Source organism: Ambystoma mexicanum, chromosome 4p (assembly GCF_040938575.1).
Source record: "Ambystoma mexicanum isolate Mex_15411 chromosome 4p, UKY_AmexF1_1, whole genome shotgun sequence".
Classification (NCBI taxonomy): Eukaryota; Metazoa; Chordata; class Amphibia; order Caudata; family Ambystomatidae; genus Ambystoma; species Ambystoma mexicanum.
Genome location: NC_090927.1, coordinates 1,189,546,599 through 1,189,567,647, shown reverse-complemented (window position 1 = coordinate 1,189,567,647; position 21,049 = coordinate 1,189,546,599). Strand labels below are relative to the sequence as shown.

The window sequence follows — 21,049 nt, the reverse complement described above, 5'->3', positions numbered from 1 at the left end:
AAAAGATTGTATGGGAAAAGAAGAGTTGAGGGTGTTATTAAAGAACAAAACACGAATTAGATTACAGGATGGACTCATGATTAGAGAGTCCATAACAGGGCAAATACAGTGGGTAGTACCCCTTTCATTCAGAGGACTAATGCTACACCATGCACATGATGCCATAACTGCAGGCCATAGAGGTTCACAAAAAACTTTAGAAATACTAAAAGATTATGCTTACTGGCCTCATATGTCCCAAGATGTGGAATTATATACTAGAGGATGTCTAGTATGCGCCCAATTTAAACCTGCTTCACCAATGCATAGAGCACCATTGATGAAGAGGCCTAACTCTCCCATGGTCAGATTTGCAAATAGACTATGTAGGTCCTTTAAAAAGGTCGAGCAGGGGACACCGTTATATTTTGAGTGTGGTATGTTTGATGTCGAAGTGGATTGAGTGCATTCCTGCACCAGATTGTAGTGCACAAACAGCAGCCACATTACTGGTGAACCATGTGTTCTCAAGGTTTGGGTTGCCACAAAGAATTGAGTCAGACAGAGGAAGTCATTTCACAAGTACTCTAATGAGTAAGGTATGGCAAATACTAGGTGTAAAAAGGAAACTACATATCGCATATCGGGCGGCGTCTTCAGGTACAGTTGAAAGAAGCAATAGGTCTGTTGTGGATATTTTAAAGAAATTTGTGGCAGAAGCAGGTTCCAGCTGGGATTTGCGTTTACCATTGGTTTTGATGGCAATCAGGTCGACTCCTGCCAAAGCAACAGGTGTTAGCCCCCATGAGGTCTTAACAGGTAGGAAAATGGTGTTACCACAACACCTACTATACAGAACACATGAGCAAACTCTAGTGAGTGCATCCACAGTTCATGAATATATTGATGAACTGAGGAGGCATTTGCAACATGCATTTGCTTTTGTGCAGAGAAATCTGGAAAGAGCTGCTGACAGTGCAAAGTCATATTATGATAAAAAGACATCAGTAAAGGAATACAGTGTAGGGGATCAGGTGTACAAGTTTCATTTTGGAAAAAGTAAACAGAAAAATTCTAAATTTCTAGCAGCCTGGCAGGGGCCATTTCGAATTATAGATAAGGTTTCTCCTGTAGTGTATAAAATTTTGAAAAATGAAGGTGAAACAGCAATAGAGCAGTTTGTCCATGTAAATCAAATCAAACCATGCCATCCCAGACATGAGATCAGGCGGCTTGAGCATGTAGAAACAGATAAAATCACTTGAACACAAAAAGAGAAAATAAATGGGTACAATCAGGAGGCAGTGACAAAGAAGTTAAAAAGTTGATTGTTATGATGGCACATAAACACTGTAGTATATGTAAAATATAATATAAAATAAATATAAATAAATAAATAAATAAATAAATGCACATATAATGGAAGCTCATGGTTGGTGTGCAGAGAGAAAGTGTATTAAATATTGAATGCTGTTTTATATGTGTTTGTTTTCTTTTAACTTGTGTTTAATTTCAGAAGAAAGAAAAAAAAAACGAAATATTTTTACCAAGCATGTTTTATTTTTGGCAAAAGGATGAAGTTAGTATTGTGCTATGTACTTAATCTGTTTATTTTCTATTTTGATTTAGACAATTAACATTATTTGGTCGGTGGTTCCGGGATCAGAGGCCACGGGAGACGATGGAGTCCTGGAGTCCCCTGGATGAAGACCAAAAGATGCATGCCTCCAGGTGGAGGTGAAGACAAAATAACCGGAATGCCAAAAGAGATGACTACTGTGGATTCAAGATTGCCAAGATGAAAGAGTACTCGAATGAACCGAATAACATCGCTGGTCGGGACATACCAAAAGAGACAAAACAAAAGTTCCGGCATATGAAGTTCCACGTATTTATTATTTTAATTATTTATTTTAACTTGTTATATTACTTATTTGTTTTAGTTAGTTGTTTTATTTCATTGTTTTTAATTGACTTGGAAAATTTAAACTTAAAGTAATGCCACTTCCACTGAGAAGGCAAATGTGGAACATTTTATGAACTGATGGACTCAGATGAAATGTTGATTGCAAATTTTCATTGATGCACATGAATATTCATTTTGTTGGATTGCTATATTGTAAAAAAAAATAGAACAAGTTGTTTTTAGGAGTTGGCTTGGATTATAGCCAAGTTCTAAAAACAAAAGGAGGGTATATGTAAGGATATTTGGCGTGTTACAGTACAGAGTACAGCAATACTGCACAAGTAGCACAATTTTTTTGCAGCACCACCACAAGGGTGCGGTGCATTGCTATATGGGTTGCCAGATTAACAAGGAAAGACAGGCTATTCAGTCAAAAACGATTTTAACATATAAGATGCAAATCTATTTTTACAGTTAAAAGCACACGTGCTCATTTAAAAATGCACACTATTTTTCACCTGAAATGCCTATATTGCTAGAGACACATTTGAAAATTAACAGCTAACCTATTAACAATTAACCTGACTAATAAAACCTTATTTAACATAACCCACTAATAAAATGTGTTCTCCACTGCAGAATTAGGCATACTCTGAAAACCATTTAAATGCGTGTGCAGAGATTTTTTCTTCTCTTCTCTGCCTGATTCTCCGTGTTTTTGTGCACAGTAACTGCAGGAAGAAGGAAGTCAGATTTGCAACAATTGCAAATGTATAAGCGAAGCTATTGTTGAAGAGTAGGAGGATGAGAGATGATGGATTTCATTGGGACACGTCATACAGAGGGCTGAGAGGAAAGTTTTAGTGGGCAGTATCAAGGAAAAAGACAGGCAGACATCTTTCTGCACTACTGGGGAGAAGACCTGGCTGTGGGGTCCTGACTGAATGCAGATTCCTGTGTCCTGCTGCAGTCGAGATTGGGGAGAGCTGAAAGAAAAACCTTTCCACTGGCTGAGGCATTCCTATCTGAAAAAGCTGAGAATTCCAGGCAATGACCCCGGTTTGAGAAGGCAAGCGTTCCTTTTTGCTGGAGTTAATCCAAGAGAGCCACATTCACAAAGAGAACTAAAAAGATAAGGTAATGAGAAGTGTGGGAGCTGAGTGTGTACGGTAATATGCAGTCAGTGTAGGATTCCTGTGCGTGTCTTAATCAAGTGCTAATGTTGCAATTTGAGTTCTGTTCTCCGCCACTCTCTTTGCAGAGTGTCACAGACAATGCTTTGACTGTACCATTTTATTTCTGTAAAGAATGAGATCGTTTTTAAATACAACTTTTATAATACAGAAAAATATTTGAAAACAGACGGGTGATGTTTATTGTTTACCATTACAATGCTGATGATGTGGGGAGATTTTTAAACAGTGCAATGGTCATTTTAAGACAGATGTGTGCATGTCAAAATCAGTATGAATAATTGTGAGTGACTGTAGCATAGCTTGTTGGAGTTACATGAGCCAACGGGAAGAGAGACTCTCTGAACATAGCTCCCTACCGTATATAAGGTAGTGGAAATTACCACAAGACTACCACATATAGCTCTCTGTCGTAAATAAGTCAGTGAGTTCGCCCATGGTGGCACACCAACACTATCACAGGAAAATGTGGTCTTCCTAGAATGCAGGTCTGAGGTCTCTCTAGTGATCACACGAAAAATCTAAGCAAAGATAAGGGATTCTGGACATTGGGGCCACAAATAAAACAAGGGAATTATGCTCACCAAAATACCACCAACCACGTATACCAAATATGCAGGTCTGGGTGCTGAAATAATGCATGTCCATTGTATTATTGTTGCACATGGCCAAATCTGAATACAAAGAGTGATTATTGCTAAGTTATTTTTCGGCGGTAATAAAATACCGTCAGGCCCCAAATCTCCACAAAATACCCTACAGGTTTCACAGGGGTCTTATCGATAGGCTGAAAAGAGGATTCCCTCCGCGGTGGCAGGGAAACTCTAGGCCCAGAGGTCATCTCCACTGGGATAGCCTACGCAGGCTTCGCCTGGGCTGCCACGACACCCTCGATAGAGGCCTTAGCCGGGTGAATTAGGGCCTTCGCGACTTTGGGCGCGCCTGAGGTCTTCACCTTGGGGGGAGGGTCACTGCCTTGCTCCCCCTCGGCTGTCTCCATCGGGATCGACCGGGACTTCTCCAGAAGCTTTCCCAGGTTCTCAGATTTCCTCTTCCCCAAGCCAGAGTGTTGGCTCGTGGTTGATGGCGTCTGTGATAATGTGCCCTGCCTGGCAGCCGAGGAGCCCGAGCGATCGGCGCTCTCGGTGCCCGCAGACTCATGGTGCTTTGCCTTTTGTTGGGCCCCCGTCGCCGAAGCACCCTCAAAGGTCTTAGAAGACCGCTCTGACTTGTTCCTCTTCTCACCTGCTGCTGGGCTCTTCCCCTCCAGCCAGTTGGCGAGTCGAGTACGACGATCCCTCATTGTCCATTCAGACATGTTCTTACAAAAACGCACAGTCCTTCTCCACGTGCGATTTGTCGTTGTGAAGGCAGTAGAGGCACCCGAGAGTGCTCATCCTCCTTAAAGACTTTCTGTAGCCTGCATCCAGGGCAGCTCCTGAACAGCTTGGGTCCAACAGGCGTCAAGCTTCCTTTGTCCTGGGCCATGACCACGCGGGTAGGCCTCAAAGATCTTCTGCAATCCTCTGAGAAGTGGAAACTTGACGAAAAGATGCCCTTTAGGGGCATAGAAAGTTCAGAAAACAGGTCCCCGTTGATCGGAAGTAGAATCGGTGGAGCCTGAGGCTCAACTGACCGAAAATGTAAGAGTAAACTCTTCAACAAAAAAAATGCAAACCGCAGTAAAAGCTCGAGAGCTAAAGCACGAGGACTCCGAACACTTGAACGTGCGGTAAAAATCTGAAGATGGCTGCCAGAGGAGGGGCTTAGGTAGAGGGCAGTCATTGGCTGGGAGCACTATGACCCAGAGACCAGTGATCGGTTACTAGTAGAAAGACAGTCCAGAAACGAAACTGAAACTGATTTTTTCTTTACCGAGGATTCCCAGCCTGACGACGGGGAATATTCATGAGCATGTGAATCCATGCCAGACCCCATGCTGGAGAATAAGAAAGCTGTTTCCAAGAAACCAGCATTATGTTTGCCATCGACCTGGGTTTGAACGGCGTATACGATACTGCAACCAGGACTATGATGAGATCTCAAACAGGGTGAGGTCTTGATACCAGTGAGTGAGGCTTAAGGAGGCCCTCAAAATGCCTTCTGATAACCAGATTAGAAGTAGAAACGGTAAGGTCTGGGGAACAGACAGAAGCCCCAACCGTGGATTAGCATGTACGACAAGACTGAATTTTAATGCCAGTTGAAGCTCGATAAGACCAGAAAAATATAAAATGTCATCTAACATGGGATGAAGAGGATTCAATGAATGCTCCAGCACCGAGAAGCAGAAACTGCCACAGTACTCTTATATTGGGAAATAGTGGATGGATTCCTGGCTGCCTGTATATTTCTGACCTGAAACGCCTAAATCGGCAAAGACTAGCTCCTCAGGTACCAGTGTGCTAAGTTCAATGATATCGGGGAGGGGTGCAGCACCAGACCACCCTGCTGAGACAGAAGGTCCTGAGTCACTAGAAGTAAGAGGACACTGCTGCACACCGCTGTAAAACGTCTGAATACTACATCCTGGTTGGCCAATCTGGTGCTATTAAGATCAGACTGCAGTGCTTTGTTCTGAATTTGTTTGTTTCAGAATTGTTCTGAAGAGTATTTTCGGCATTCATGGCAATGGGGGAAATGCATAGCATATTTCAGCATCCAATGCTATCAGTAATGCGTCTTCTGGGGAGTCCGGTTCCTGACCCAGTAGAAAAGCAAACCGCTAACATTTTCAGTTATGCAATGTGTTAGGCAGAAACCTATGCAGTTCCCTTAGGGACCACTGCAAAAGATTTAAGACCACAGGTGTTTGGCAGTAAACCCACTTGGTAGCAGTCTGTACCACACAGATTCACTGTGGCTGAGCAGTCAGACTTCCCTCAAGAAGAGTTAGGCAGAGTTATGGAAGCACACAAATTTCAATACTTTTTAAAAGAACCACAGTAAGGCAGGATAGGCAGAGTTCTACTGGAGAGCAAGGAAGTCAACTGCAAGGCCCACTCTTGGAGAGAGCAAGCAGAAGGGGTCCACGTTCACACAGTGGGGTTATGCCCAAAGAGTCTTGTAGATAGTTTGCACACAAACAATGAATTTAAAGTCAGGAAAAGTTAGCTAGGTTGTCCCAGGCCAGCCCAGGTTAGAAAGTCGAGGCTTTACTGTCACCACGAACAATCTGTCGCAAGGGAAGCCAGGCGGGACACAGTACCTTAAGTGGGAAGGAAGCTCCAGCGGGGGCAGTTGTTCCTGGCAGCGGGTGCTAGTCGGTGTTTCGTCCAGAGGAAGAGGAGGTCTCGCCGTGGAGGAAAGATGAAGGTCGTTGCACTGCCAGGGAAGAAACCAGCCGTGGAGTTATTCGGTTAAAAGGTACTACCCTTCTATTCGCGGTAGTGGTAAACCGTGGTATTCCGGTTGCCGGGTGCTTGGCACGGGCAAGGCGGCCACGAGATGCTCCAGGAAGGTGAAAAGAAGACAAAACTGGTTATCCCCACTAGTCAAAGGAAGAAGACTCTCTGGACTGGAGATGATCTCTGTCGTCGGGAAAAGTGGTGAGACAGTTCATCAGGGCTCCACCAGTGGTGTCGTCGCTGCAGGTCGGCTCAGCTTCTCCCTCCTCGGATTCTTAGGTCCTGTGGCGACTTCTGGAGTTCCAGTCCCCAAAGCCCTGCTTTTATGCAGCAAACCCCCATTCATTCAGCCTAGCTGTCAATCAAACATGTTAAGTGGTGAGCCGGCCGGCTCACTACTTGGGCCAATCACACAAGAGTGCGACTTGAGTTGCCAAGGCAACTCAGTCCAGGGTGCCTAAACCCCCTCCCGCACCCCCTGTGGTACCCAGACAGAGTGGCACCACCTTTGGAGGGTTCTGTGGAGAAGGCTGCCAAAAAGTGGAACAAGGGGCTCGACTTGGGTTGGAGTCACAGAAGAGAACACAAACGCCATTTTAGAATCGAGTTCTGGCAAAAAATACCAACCGGTGAATTAATATTAAATAAATAAACCAGCGGTATGTTCGAGGCTATAGGAATTAAATAATTAAAGTTGGTAGCCTCGAACAATGGGAAAATCCCATAGAGATATATTCACAGTCTAATATAAAAAGTAGTATCCACTGCCACCAGCCAAAACTCGATCAGGGGGGATGGAGACGTGCCCCCTCGAACAACAGACCCCGGGGCAATCGAATTGCCCCGACCCGTACGTCCACAATATGATGGTTTGTACTGGTTTCTGTTCATAATTTGGGACTAGTAAAGCCAATGGTGACTTTACATGCCCTGGGAGACAGTAGTCAGTCCCAGGGTATGGAGTCTATGTTTGGGGGTCGCTACGATACCCCCGGGATTACGGCACGGAGGGTGCTGTGTAACCCACATCAACAAAACACATGAAACCCTATGGAGTAAAAGACCCCATAGCCCATAAAACACATGGAAAGACAAAGGAACACCTCAAATCATGTCTAAGAGTGGGAGTAAAAAGAGTCACTCTTAGCAGGAGAAAAAAATAAACCCCAAAAATCCAGAAAAGCTGCTGGGGGACTCACTAGGTTTGGGAAATTAGCCTTTACAGAGAATTCTCCCTAACACAATGTCACAAACAGGTCTACACGATGGGACCCCTTTTTCAGTTATATCATCTGATGTACTGAATCCTTAATCTCCCACTCGTGGTTTCCGTTAGAAAGATTTAGTGTGTCTGCCTTCATGTTCAGATCTCCGGGTAAATGAACAGCATGGAGAGCTATCTGATGTGCACAGCCCATTCCCAGACTTCAATCGCTAAGCGGCAGAGGTGCCGTGATCTTGTTCCTCCATGTTTGTCGATATACAACAGGGCTGTCATATTGTCGATTCTTATGAGGACTTTTAAATTCCAAAATTATCAGAAGAAATTATTTGAGCGCTCTAAAGATTGCTAAAAGCTCTAGCACATTTTTGTGCCATAGACCCTCTGTAGGGGACCATAGTGCATGTGTCTGAAATTGACCCAAGGAGGATCCCGAGTCGATCGGAGACAAGTCATTTTAATATGATTTATACATACCAACTGCCTGGATATGAAAGCAACATAGTGCACTACATAGACAGGTAAACCCTGAAAACACTATATACTGGAAGGCTACATCACACACTATGAAAAAGCTTAGGCCCCAAGTGTAATGTTCTTTATTTCCAACTGCCCATTCTGCACTGCAATGATAAAACGTGCAATGTGCAGCCTAGTTCTTGAAGAATGGATTCTTATTAAAAGGGAATTCTTATGGTAGTTTACAAAGAGGAACAGTGTGACCTAGCCTTATGGAAGCTTTGGGCTTCCGTACAAGAAAATTCAATGGGATGATAAGATTTACCATCCAAAATCCCTTGTGGCCATCTCTTCAGGGATGTAAGGACATTCATTGAGTACATTCCTTGATGGCGTCTCTAAAAGTGCAGACAGAGCTGAGTCAACTGGTGTGACATCAGTGAGGGAGAATTATACAACAAACCTAAAAATTGCCCAGCAATTATTGGCGGGAGGGACGTGACAAGGCAAGGCATTAGAGTCTCTGCCACATAGGATTGCATTGGGGAACCAACAGCCAACTGTCACAGCCCATCAAGAATCCAGCTTTACGGGATTTCCATACCCCAAAGCAAGTATAAAGGTGGCCAGCAGATTCAGTCTGAAGGCTGGCAGGCAAGCAGACTGGAGAAGGACTGTCCTGAGAGGAGAAGCCATCCTGGCAGAAACAGTCCAAAAGGGCTGTGTTGACAGCGCCCTTGGGGGTGTAATTTGCAATAAGGGCAAGAGACACCAACTCTTGGGTTCCAGAAAAGCTCTTGAATTGATAACTGGCTCATGATTAATATGTACATATTTCCTGGTAATTTCCTCATGGGTATTCTACCTTTCCTCACCTTCCCTCAGAAGCTCAAATCTCCAGAGCCCTGGTCTTGCTAGGCTCGACTACTGCAACAGCCTCTTCCTCAACCTGTCTCTTTCCTCCTTTTGCCCCCTTCAATTAATCCAGAATAGGACTACAAGACTTCTCCTTGGCCTCAAGCTCAGGGACTGCATCTCTCCAGCCCTAAAATCTCTCCACTGGCTCCCGGTGACCGCAAGGATTGGATTCAAGACCCTTTGCATCATCCACAAGGCCGTCTGGGGCCTGGGACCTCTTTACATCCAGCTTTCCCTGCCTAAATACCTCACGGTCAGAGTTCTTCGGTCTTCTGGCTGCAGCTCTCTACAGATCAAACGATTCTCCGAGCAGAGTGGGAGGAAGATCCCTTTCCTCGGATGGCTCCTCCCTCTGGAACTGCCTCCCTCCCCCTAAGACTTGAGCCGGATCTTCTTAAGTTTCCTTTTCTCCTCTTCCATCCCTCATCCCGTTCCGTGCTAACTCCATCTGCAACTGGGGAAGGATTGCTCCAGATTCATACAGGGGCCTGACCACCCCCTACCAGTCCCTCCAGCATCCCTTCTCAGCACTTTCCCCTCGGGCCCCCTTTCCCGGACTAGCCCAACTGGTCCTCCCTGTCCATCGCACTATTCCTCCCCCTTCCCACCTCTCGCCAGGCACTTGCCACTTTGGCCCGCCCAGCACTTGCCAGGCACCCCACCCTTGAGGGCACTCCACTCCTGCACTTCTCCCTCACCCCATTCCCCTTGCACTTACCACCTTTTCATACACTTGCACGGTAGGACTGTCACACGGCCAATATAACAGTTTTTGTTGTTTTACTTTTTGATTCCGATGTGCCCCCCAGGCCCCATCTTGTCTTGTGGCGCCTGGAAACACCTGTGTGTAGGTGCCATACAAATGCCCAATAAATAAAAATAAATAGAACTATGTTCCGGTCTCCAGCCAGTATCAACTGAGTATTGGAGTAATGGTGATACTTATTAATGACCGTCCAGTAGAACTCTGGATCATCCACATTCAGACCATAAACATTAATGAATGTCAGAAGTCTGTGCCCCAATACCCCATAGACAATAACAAAGCACTTCTGCGTCACTCTCCCGCTTCAACATCCTGAATCCAAGGGATCTATGAATGAGAATGCACAGCCCTCTAGAAAATCAGAATAAGATGTATAGGCCCGTACAGTCCCGCAAGATCTCAGCAATGCTTCATTTGGTGCACCAACAAGGTGCGTTTCCAGGAGCATAAGTACATTTGCTCAATGTTGTCCACAATATGTAACCACTCTCCACATCTAAGCAGGGTTAGTCAGACCCCGTACATGCCAGCCAATTGTTGAAGCAGCACGTGAAAGGTTAAGAGAAGTGGTGCGGGTTAATTAATGTGAAGACACTTATGTTTTAACAGAGCCAACAACATAGTGCCCTAGAGAAGCATGGTGCGAATTCAGAGCATTCCTGGCTAAAAACTGATCATACAATGTATTTAAAGTGTGGGAGCCTGCGGAGGGGGCAGTGCCACAGTATGATAGTATGACTTGTGTTGCATTGATTGTGATGACATGTAGGCACCGTTTTTCCTGGTTGTTTTGTGCATGCCGTATTTAAAAGTTAAAGAAAATAATAATAGCGCAAGCAGTTATCTCCTTTACTACTTTCCTGTACCCTGCCATGTCAAGATCAGAAAGATAAACATGATCCATACTACTGAAACACTTATCACATCTCACCCAATATGAAGCAATTTGAACAATTATACCCCACACCCAAATACCATCCCCAAACGCGCAGTGAAATCCCCATCCAACAACCCACACCTGCCCCAAACCAACAAGTGAGAAATATCCGAAGGACGCCAGGACCTGCACTCCACCCACCCAAACTGTGCAAAGGAGGAGGGCGGCCAGCCCACTTCTGATCAACTTCAACACAAGAATTTAAACAATTTATCACATTCTTACACTATTTAACTTCCTACCCCCGTACCAATGATTCTGCGCGGGAATAGCATTCGAATTCAAGGAGAACAACGGGTTAAAGTTTCCCACAAAACCCATACCACAGCAAAAACATAGTTCATCATTTGGGAAGAGACGACAAAACAGACCGCACCTCCACCGGATCCATGAAATGTTTTTTTCTCCTGAAACACCCACAGCTTGGAGGGATACAGCATAGTGTATTGTAATGCTCACTCACATAACTGGCACTTTACTACAACACAATGTATGCATGCCCTCTACACAGATGGTGTAAAATTGGGGTAAATCGAAATCCTGGATGCCTGGTAATGCAGGTCCACCAACTATCTTGCTTTCATTAAAATGACATCACTGTCCCTGTAATTCAGAAGCTGGACAATCCCAGGTTGCGACAAGCTCCTCCATGTTTTTGGCTTGACGGATTCCGGAATCCCCAATATTCAGACATTGTGATGGGATCAGGCTTCTAGATCTTTGTTTTTGGCCTTCACCTTGGCCACCTCTTGCTGCAAGGACCGAATGGCCCGACATCTCTGAGCTTGTGTCCTCCAGTGTGCCAAACCTATGTCCAGCCTCTGAGATCCTTCCACTCTCCTTCTCAATTATCGTCTGCATCTGATCCACGTTGAAGACCAGGTTGACCAACCTCCCAGTCACCGATTCAAAGCCAGACTATCTGTTCTAGGAGGACCGTCATGTCAACATGAGCCTGCAGAGCAGCACTGCTCGGACGCAACTCCACCAAACATGCCAATTCATCACTTTTGTCATCTTGGAGGGCAGGGGCAATCGAGGCCCTGTGTTTGGTTTTACTACGGGCCGCCATATTTGTAAAAGAGTGCTTTGATTGTATTTTGTCCCTGCTCACCATTAGCATTACACAACCATCCAATCAGTCCAGCCACGCCAAGTCCACAGCGGTCTACTCAAGCTGCTCTAAAGGAGGCATGCATAACAAGCCACTGCAAGTCTGTACACCAGCTCCTACTGTCTCCAGATCAACTCCGCTGCTTCATCACCAAATCACAGTCAGTAGGTCTTCACCCCCTGGAGCCACTCAACTTCAGGCTAGAACATCCAACTGCTGCCCTCACCGCAGCCGTACCCCAGCCCACTAAAACTCACTGCCCGTAATGAATCTGCTGTATTTCCAGAACACTGTGGACCGCTCGTGCTCTGCACTCTGGCAGCTCCAGGCTATATTGGGCACACAGCGCTACCCACCTGCTGGGCTGCCACCACTCCACTAATGGTGTCTCCAGGGACCATGCTTGGTGGCCCTCGCCTCCACGCTCCAGCCCACAGAAGAAGATGTACTCGGAGCCGCACTCGCTCCTTCTCGCAGCTCTCCACGTTCTGAGCCCTGAGCCTTCACCTCGCACACACAGGCCCTGCACACCACACCGAGGCACTCCACGTCGTCTCACTGCAAGCGACGCTGCTGGATCCAGCGGCCGCAGCAGCCTCCCGCTCCGTTGTCATCTCTCATCGCAGCTGATTCACAGGTCTGGAGCTCTAAACTGCCAGGGTGCCCAACCTCGCACACAGGTGGCAAACAGTCAAACTTCACCAGCAATGCCGTCCACACTCCAGTTCAGAGCCTAGGATACAGGGGCAGTACACTCCATTAAGAATACCAATGGGCTAGCCCGGCACCTCCACATAACACAGAGCTCAAGATGGTGCTGCCTTCTTGATGAAGTGCCACCTGGCGTCCCAGGGTCGATTTCTTTAACATAAATGCTCAGTGTCAATGGGAATTGTTCCATTGATGCACAAAGAAGTGTTTTCTCTTCATGTCATGATTGTTTTCCGATTGGTCTTCAAAGGATTTTGCTTTGTTTGTGGTTTAAGTTTTATCTAGGATTGAATTATTTTGCTTGCGTAAAGTGTTATTGTGCTTTTGTTAAAATACATTCTCATCAATATTGTTTAATGAATTTGATTTGCATTGTATGCACTGTAGAGTTCTGTCCATACCAGAGGGATTTCCTTGGCATTTATTTGTTTGCCTCTCGGTACCTCTCAGATTTATAAAAATCTTGAGATCTTTGCCTTCCTTTCAGGTTTAGACTAGGCATGGAGCTGCAGACAGCCCCAACAGACATCATACATCATTGTGTCAGGCTGTACCAGAGTGGGTTGCCCATGATTCGACAACTGACCAGAGGTTGAATGTGGCAGATCCAGAGACCAGCAAATTGTAGTGAATTTTTAGAGATTCTGGAGCCATTCTTCAATCAACCACTGCAGCCAAAGATCGTAAGCCTGAGAGCCTGGACAAGGTCGACAGACTGCTGCTAGGACCACCATTTGCCAAGCCATCCACTGCATAGCAAAGCTGTGTCACTCAAGAGAAATCTTCCATAGTGCCACCACTCCCTTAGACTGGTGGGCCCAACAAGTTCAGAGTCCTGCATTACTGAGGTAGCGATCCTGGAGCTCTGAGGAATCTTAGCCCAGTAGCTGGCATCCACCTCCAGAAATGGGGAATCCTCCTATTACCTGAACCTTGTGCATTCTACTGGGTTTCATGTCTTTATAATGAATCAATAACGAAAGACTATATAATGAAAAATATATAACAGAAAAATATATTTTGAAGGGGATTCCCCCCGAAACCCCTGTTTCACCTAAGCTAAAAACAACCCAACCGTTTCCCCACAAGATTTAACCCTTTATCCTACCCCCACATACATTTGTTTTATAATTTTCATTACACAGTCATTCTTCATAAACTTTTCGTTCTAAAGACTGTATACCATTCTACTGCTGTGAAACTCGCAGAGCATCCTCATTGTAACCCCCAGACATTGCTATCCTGCTCCTCCCCATGAAGAAGACTAGGCGTGGTGGAGCTGCAATCCCGATTCCTTCATCCTTGTGCAACAGCAAACCCTGTATGGGCTCACACCCAGAACTCCTTACATTTGAGACATCTGGAGGTACTCAAACATCAAGGGAGTTGTTGCAGAGGTCCTTTAGCTGCAGCCAAGTCCAGCTTGGTGGTGATCCATTCCGTCAGGTTGCTGATGCCAACTGGAACTGCCCAACCCAGTTATCACTCTGCACGTGAGACCACTGGCCTTCCAATGCTGGAACCTACCATGAAAGCAGTTGTCCCAAACTCCCAGACTTACTTGTGGGTGTTGTTTGTCTAGATTGGAGTTCAAAGGACTGGGATGCTTACCTGTTTTGTTTCCCCCATGGTCCAAATTAATTTCAATGGATTTTAAATATTTCCCGGCAGCTACCATTGGCTTGCTTTTGGTGGTGGAACCAGAACACAGGAATCCTTAATGGGTACCCAATGGACTACCAGGACTGGAAGCTTCCTCTTGTATATGTGGGAAACCTAACTTTGGTACCCTATGGAAAAAAAGCACTGACTTCAGTATTACTAACCACATTGAACCCCTTTAATTTCTAAGTAGGAACTGAAAACCTGTGTAAACCCCTCCTAAGAGCCAAAACCTGGCAAAGTAGAGGAAACGTGTTGTTATATTGGTTTGTGGGATAGCGCTTGAGTCACTAAGATTAGTTACTAAGTATTGCTGTTGCCTTGTTATAGATACTTATATATAGTGCTACAATCACCAACAGGGGCGTCCTTGTGCTTAAACTAGACAAAGAGAATAGCCAGTTTAGAACAAAAGAGTTTTAAAAAAGCGACAAAAAGACAGATGTTCAATGGAGTGAAGAGATAATGCTAGTTTGTTGCCTTACACTATTATAATGCTTATGACAATTTGTTCTAACACCACCCCACCCATACCACTTTGGGTCACTTTAACAAAGTGACTATTTAAACTGTGTTAATTCTAAAGTGTACTGTGGATCAAATGTTTGTGATTGCATATGTGTACATGTTTTACTAACCTTTTGGTCCTTTGGCTTAACGCATGGGTGTGTTAATAGTACTTTGCAAAAAACTCCTATTCTCCTTCGTTTAAGCCTTTCTACTAAACCTTCTCACCAAGTGGGAGTTTTAGACTTTTGTCATATGCCTTTGCATAGCCACTACGATTGGCTTCACAGAACCCTTGTCAGTAGTGGCTGTGAAAAAACGTGTAACATTGGCAGGCCAGCTTGGTGTGTCAGGGTCTCAACCCTGTTGTCAAAAGGGAGCCAGTGCCCCTCCCAGCCTGGAGTAGGTGGTTTACCAGGGCAGTTGTTTTAGCCTATTCTATACCCAGAGGTGGGGTGAGAGTTGGGGGGCAGTTCCAGACTCACCCGAGTGAGTGCTGTGGGAAAAAAAAGCATTGATGATATTGTCTTTACTGCAAAGCCTTTCAGCCTCTTGTCTAGAAAGGTGTGTTCTCTTCCCCCTTGAGAACTACCCGTCCCTGTTGTCTCGAGGCAGCTGCATAGAGAAACGTGACTGAAGCCACAAGAGAATATGAAACACACCGCACCATTACCAGGGGTAGAAATTAGTTCTAAGGGACTGTGTGAGGACAGACTGCTCCTCTTAGATAAAACCTCCATAGCAATAATTAATTACAAGGAGGTGGGATGAGTGAGACCAGAGAGAAGCTGGTTACACATAGGGAACCTTTTGGAACAGCTCTGCCAAATCAGGTGTCCTAATCAGAAAGGGAGACCAAACAAAGGTGTTTGGCAAAGGTATGTAAAGCCGACCAAGTCACAGCCTGGTAAATTTCCTAGACTGGGACACTCCCTGCTGAAGAGCAGAATTAGCAGCTAGACTTGTGGCCGAATGGGCGATAAAGGTACCTCCTTCCTTTCTAGCACCATCCCAGAAAGTAGTCCACAATGCAAAGCACTATCCTATGCGACAAAGTCTGTTTAGTGGCTGCATTACCAAGTTTGAACCCTATGTAGACTAACATTTTAGTCCACTTGCATGATCTGTCTAGTCCTAGCCATATAAAAAAGCTCAAAGCTTCTTTTGGTTGCGTCTGAATAGATCTTCTTACTTTGAAGGGTTTGGGGGGTAGAACACTAAAAGTTGCATGTTTTGGGATTAATTACATTTTCAACCAACCTTGGGTGAAAAGGATTGACTTACTCAGACTGGCTTTCCCATTGAAAAAGGCAATATAAAGAGGCTTGCAAGAAAGGGCCTTCAAATCGCTCACCCCTCTTGCCGATAGTATAGCCACTAGAGATAGTATAGCCACTAGAGATAGTTTTACAAGTTAGAAGCCTAATGGGACAATAATGTATGAATTCAAAGGAAGCTCCCATCATTAAAGTGAACTTGCTTGTGTTCTTAGATTATTTTGAGGCTAGGGGGACTTCTGCCAATGCAACCCCTTTTCTGGCGTGCTGCCCTGAGAAGCCTTTATGGCTCCTAGGGCAGAGGTGTTTTTTTAACATCCCATTTTGGTACCAGTTTGTCACTCTGAAAGTGTGGAGTACAGTAATGGGAGCTGTGATATGGTTGTGACTACATCATGGTAGCCAGTCTTGCAGCATTAGAAGCCTAATGCATCCATCTTGTAGCTATTGCAGTACTAATGTATTTGTTTAAGCCTGGCTACTGGGCATTTTGTTTTGAGCCATCACTGTCTATGTGCACCAGAGGGCATGGCCAGAAATGGCAGTTCTACTGACATAGGCTCACCCTGAGCCCACAAAGGCACTCAGTTTGGTTTAAACTGGTGTAGACTGGTTTCAAGCCCTCTAGACCTCCCAATCTACATCCTGGGTCGGTGGGCCAGTACGTTTGGTGTCTTTTAAGGGGCGCTCAGAATGGTGGCTCCCCAAAACCTTTGTGTGTAGTCACAGGATATAATTGGAGGGCTAGCTAAGGTCAGCCCTGGGTAAATGTATTATCAGTGGAAGACTATGTGCACCGCTTGTAGATTTTCTACCTGAACTCCTGGAAGGCTGCTGCTGCTGAAGAGGGGTTGCTGCGAAGGACCCTAGCTTCTTTTTCCTTACACCCGATTCTTCCTCTGCTGGTGTAATCTAATTCCAGGCTCTTCCTTATCTTCAGGTCATCCCAGGGGCCTGTATTTGCTATTGCTTTGAAGGAAATCTTTCCTTACTTTTGCTTTTCTACTTTCATGGGAAATCCGTGTGGCCCATGAGGCTTAGGAGTTGTACCAGCTTGATAGTTGGCTTGATGTTGCCGTTTTGGGCTGGCTCATCTTGAGCCCAGCCATGAGACTGATTCCTGCTGGCTGGCTGCCCCTTCCTACTTCCATGTGCTGTCCTGGAATCTTGATTGGTTCCCTCTGTGGTTCTGTCACCCTCTTTGTGGATGCTAGGTCTTCTACCTTGTGCGCCATCCCTCCAGGAGTCCTGTTTAATGCTCGGTTGGGTGTCTGTGTCTTTACTGGGTTATGGGTTTGAGTTCCTTCAAATCTGGGGTCCCTCAACACTACTAGCCTGATTGAAATATGCCACCTAAAATCACTGTTCTACCATCATTCCTGCACTAAAGACTCACATACCATACTGTTAGGGATCCAGAAGGGTTGGGTGGGGAGGGTGGGGGGGGGCAAGAACTCTCATCCGGACCTTACACTGTTTGGCCCCACACATCTAGTACATTCATTTTCCTTCACAGAAATAGAGCAACATACCTGGCTCATGTGCACAGCTTTCTCCAGAAAGTTTCACAAGCATTGGGTAATCTCGGTAGTAAAAATCTAGATACAGTTCTAATTTCAAGTCCCTGAAAAGAAAAGAAAATATGTCAAGCGGGTTAGATAGTATATTTGATCAGTACAAAGAGAAAGAGAAATGATCATGCAAAAACTGAACAACTGTTGTCACTGTTACTAAAACATTGGGGCTCTGTCTCCTTAACCGTGGGTGCCCTCAACCTTTTTTTCATGCTTCCAGTTTATTTTTTAAATTAGTTTTTTACTATGGAGACCTCTACTTAAGTGCACTTGTCACTTCTATCCTTTTTCTGGTGTGCTGCCCTAATAGCCCATATGGCTACCAGGGCACTAGGGCTACTGCATCATAGTGGATGTGTGTTGTGGAGTAGGCTGATGGGAGCTGGTATTAAGTGCTGGCAATATCATGGTTGCAGCTAGCTTTAATGCATTAGTATCTCAATGCACCTAGATTGTAACCATTGGGGAAAAATAACTTTAAGCCATGGCTCTTGGACAGTTTGCTTTTGGCCATCCCATTGTCAGTGTGGACCCACGAGGCACCACCAAAATGCCAATTTTGCTGATGTAGGCTCACACTGGCACCCTACTCGGTTATGGTTTCAACTGGTGTAGATTGGTTTAAGGTCCTCCAAACTTCAGTCTACATCTAGTGTGGGCATTCATGTGTAACTGTTTTTTGGAGGTCCAGCCGTATTAGCTGGGGCCAAACCATTTGAGTGCCTGTCAGGCATGTGACTGATGAGTTGGCCTAGGAAAGCCTCTCTGTCAATGTGCTAAGTGGGACACCACATTCATTCCTCAGATCCATTCCCGATTCTTACATGGTAATTCCTTGAAGGGTGGCTGCTGCTAAAGATCCTTGTTCTTCCATCCTGGCTGGAGCCCTTCTACTTGTGTACTGCTCTATTCTTGCTGGTAGAATCCAATGCAGGGCCCTTTATTTGCTTCTTGCCATCCTCCAAGCTGGTGGGACAGGCAGTCCTTGCTGGAATCCTGGTAACATCCTTCAGGCCCAAGAGCCTAAAGGTGGGGGGAGGTTGGGGTCCCTTCCTGCTCTACAAACCAAAGTGGCTTGTTGCTGTTCTGCCTCAGTTACATCATAGGACATCTTGGGTTGCTTCCAAACATTGAATCTATTTCCTTGCTGGCTACAACTTCCTCTGGCTTGCCTTAGGACCTTTTCTAGGTTCTTCGGTGCTCCTGTTTCCGTCGTCATTGCTGCCTTGTCTTCTGTTTTGTGGGCAATCTCTCCAGGTTTCCTTTCTTGTGCCTTCTTCGTCTGAATCCTTCCTGGATTGTGGGTTCAAGTTACTTCATTCTGAGCCCCCAACCCACACTAGCCGGTCCTAGACCCAGCATCCAAGCTCACTTGTTCACCTGCCCAAGTTCAGAGCAATCAATGTAATGAGAACCTGTGCCCATGTCCTGATTCTGTAGATTGTTCTTTTCTCATCACTTCCCTGAGTTGTGGAGTAGTAGGGTTTCAAAGTCCCCTTCTACTGCCAACTGCTGCTCTACATTGTCTCAAATGGGCCTTGTGCTCACTCTGTAACCAGCTCTTCCTGGCATGTTGGTTCTCAGCTCTTTTTGGGATCACTTAGGCTTTCTTCCTGGCTTTTTGCACTTCTTCACCGCTGAGGCCAAAGTAGAACGTACCCAACACTTCTCTGCAACTCCAGCAGACCTATGGGATTTGCTCCATTGATTCCTGTGAGCCAACTTTTGGAACCTTTTAAAACGTCTTAAAACTTCTTCAAAGTGACTAAGTTACATACCCAAACTGAGAATGTTCTTTGGTCCCTGTTAAGGCCCTGGAATTTTTAGAATGCGGACTGACATTTTAAAAGAATCCTGTGATAAATTATAGGATTAACTATAATGACTGTAGCACACTCTACAACATAGGAAGTAATGATGTTAACACTAACCACCAGTGATAACATTGTTTCTACAGGTGCACTGGGACCTATTCAGGCCTAGGACTGTACTGCAACTGATTTTCATGGCTTGCTTCCTTCCTATAATCCCCAACACTTATTTTCCTCCCTCTGTTCTAGCACTCTTATAGGAGTAATACAATACTGTGTCTCATGGAATGAAATACAATAGGTATTTTTACTTTACTGTGTTGCAGATCTAGTCTTACTTTCTTGGCATATTTATATTTGAAAGTACTTATTTGGCACAGCATTATTTAATTAATACTACACACACACACACACACACACACACACACACACACACACACACACACACACACACACACACACACACACACACACACACACACACACACACACACACACACACACACACACACACACACACACACACACACACACACACACACACACAATGAACAGTGCATTTTGGAGTATGGGACCAATTTAACTTTAGCACCAGCACATTTCCCTCCTAAGAGTGACACCTGACTGTTGTGATATGTTACCCATCAAGAGCTTTGCTACTAACTTGGTGGACACCCTGTCCTTCCACTCAGGATAGGTCTCTTTACAGCCCTCACCAAAGGACTGTGTTAAAACCTCTTTAAAGAAAATGTTACTCATTGTAATGGCTACAGTACTCTTACCCCGCAATACCTTTCTCAACCCAAGGTGGAGCCTCAGTATCTTGAGTCTTTACACCAGGACCTATGTGGACTCCGCACCTCCTACTGTAGTCCACTGAAAGGTCTCTACTGCCACTACTGGGTCTAGGCCAGAGGGTCCTTCAGTCCAAAGGTGACAAGCAAAGGAAAGAGCAAAAAGTTTCCTCAAGCTAGTTCCGCTTCACAGTCCCACCAAACAAAGATGGTGGATCTCTCTGAGGGGCGCAGCAACTGTATTTTGACAGCAACTACGGACATATGATATGTCATCACCTAAGGAGTTGGTAGAGTCTTAACCTGAGTCACCAGTGTCATCAGTAAAGGGCATGTGCTACATCACACTCAGGATAAGGTGGAGCATCCAGGGCGGGGGATTGAGGAGAACCCTCTTCACCTCTTCTTTCCAAGGGGGAGACACACCATTTGGGACTATGGAGGTTAGCCCGCTACGCAAAACTCTTCCCAGAGGACAGGGTAAGTGGGATCCCAATGGTGGGTGACCCCTCCTCCAAGGTCAAGGAACATCCACAGAATAACACCCCGCCTTCCCTTCCCCATAAGGCCAACATGTTTTTTGGTTACATGGGAAGTAAGCACAGTAAATATGTCCAGCGCAACTTTAATGTGGAAGGCTCGGTTTCTGACCTGCATTTGTCTTCACCTGCTTGTGGAAGCCAGCACAAATCAAGGTTCTTAGTCTGTTCAAGGGAGGAACTTAAAGACCGACGAACAAGCAGTAAATGGGAGAGCATCCGTGGAGTGAGGAAGGCAGGCTTGCGGAGCCACACAGAGGAGGAGCAGAGTACGAGGTATATGGCGAGGTGGGTGGGTGGAATCCAGAGAGCAGAGAATTCTGTAGCTTCGAC

The 21,049-nt window shown here is 45.4% G+C and overlaps 1 protein-coding gene across 1 annotated transcript in view; it reads right to left on the bottom strand.

Annotated features, from left to right (window-relative positions):
- The window catches only part of ANAPC1 (anaphase promoting complex subunit 1), a 2,053,226-nt gene that overhangs the window by 1,335,373 nt on the left and 696,804 nt on the right, over window positions 1-21,049 (bottom strand). Inside the window, exon 19 of the mRNA XM_069606837.1 lies at window positions 17,531-17,622. Within this exon, the coding sequence (XP_069462938.1) occupies window positions 17,531-17,622 (92 nt within the window). The remainder of the gene's footprint in view (window positions 1-17,530; window positions 17,623-21,049) is intronic.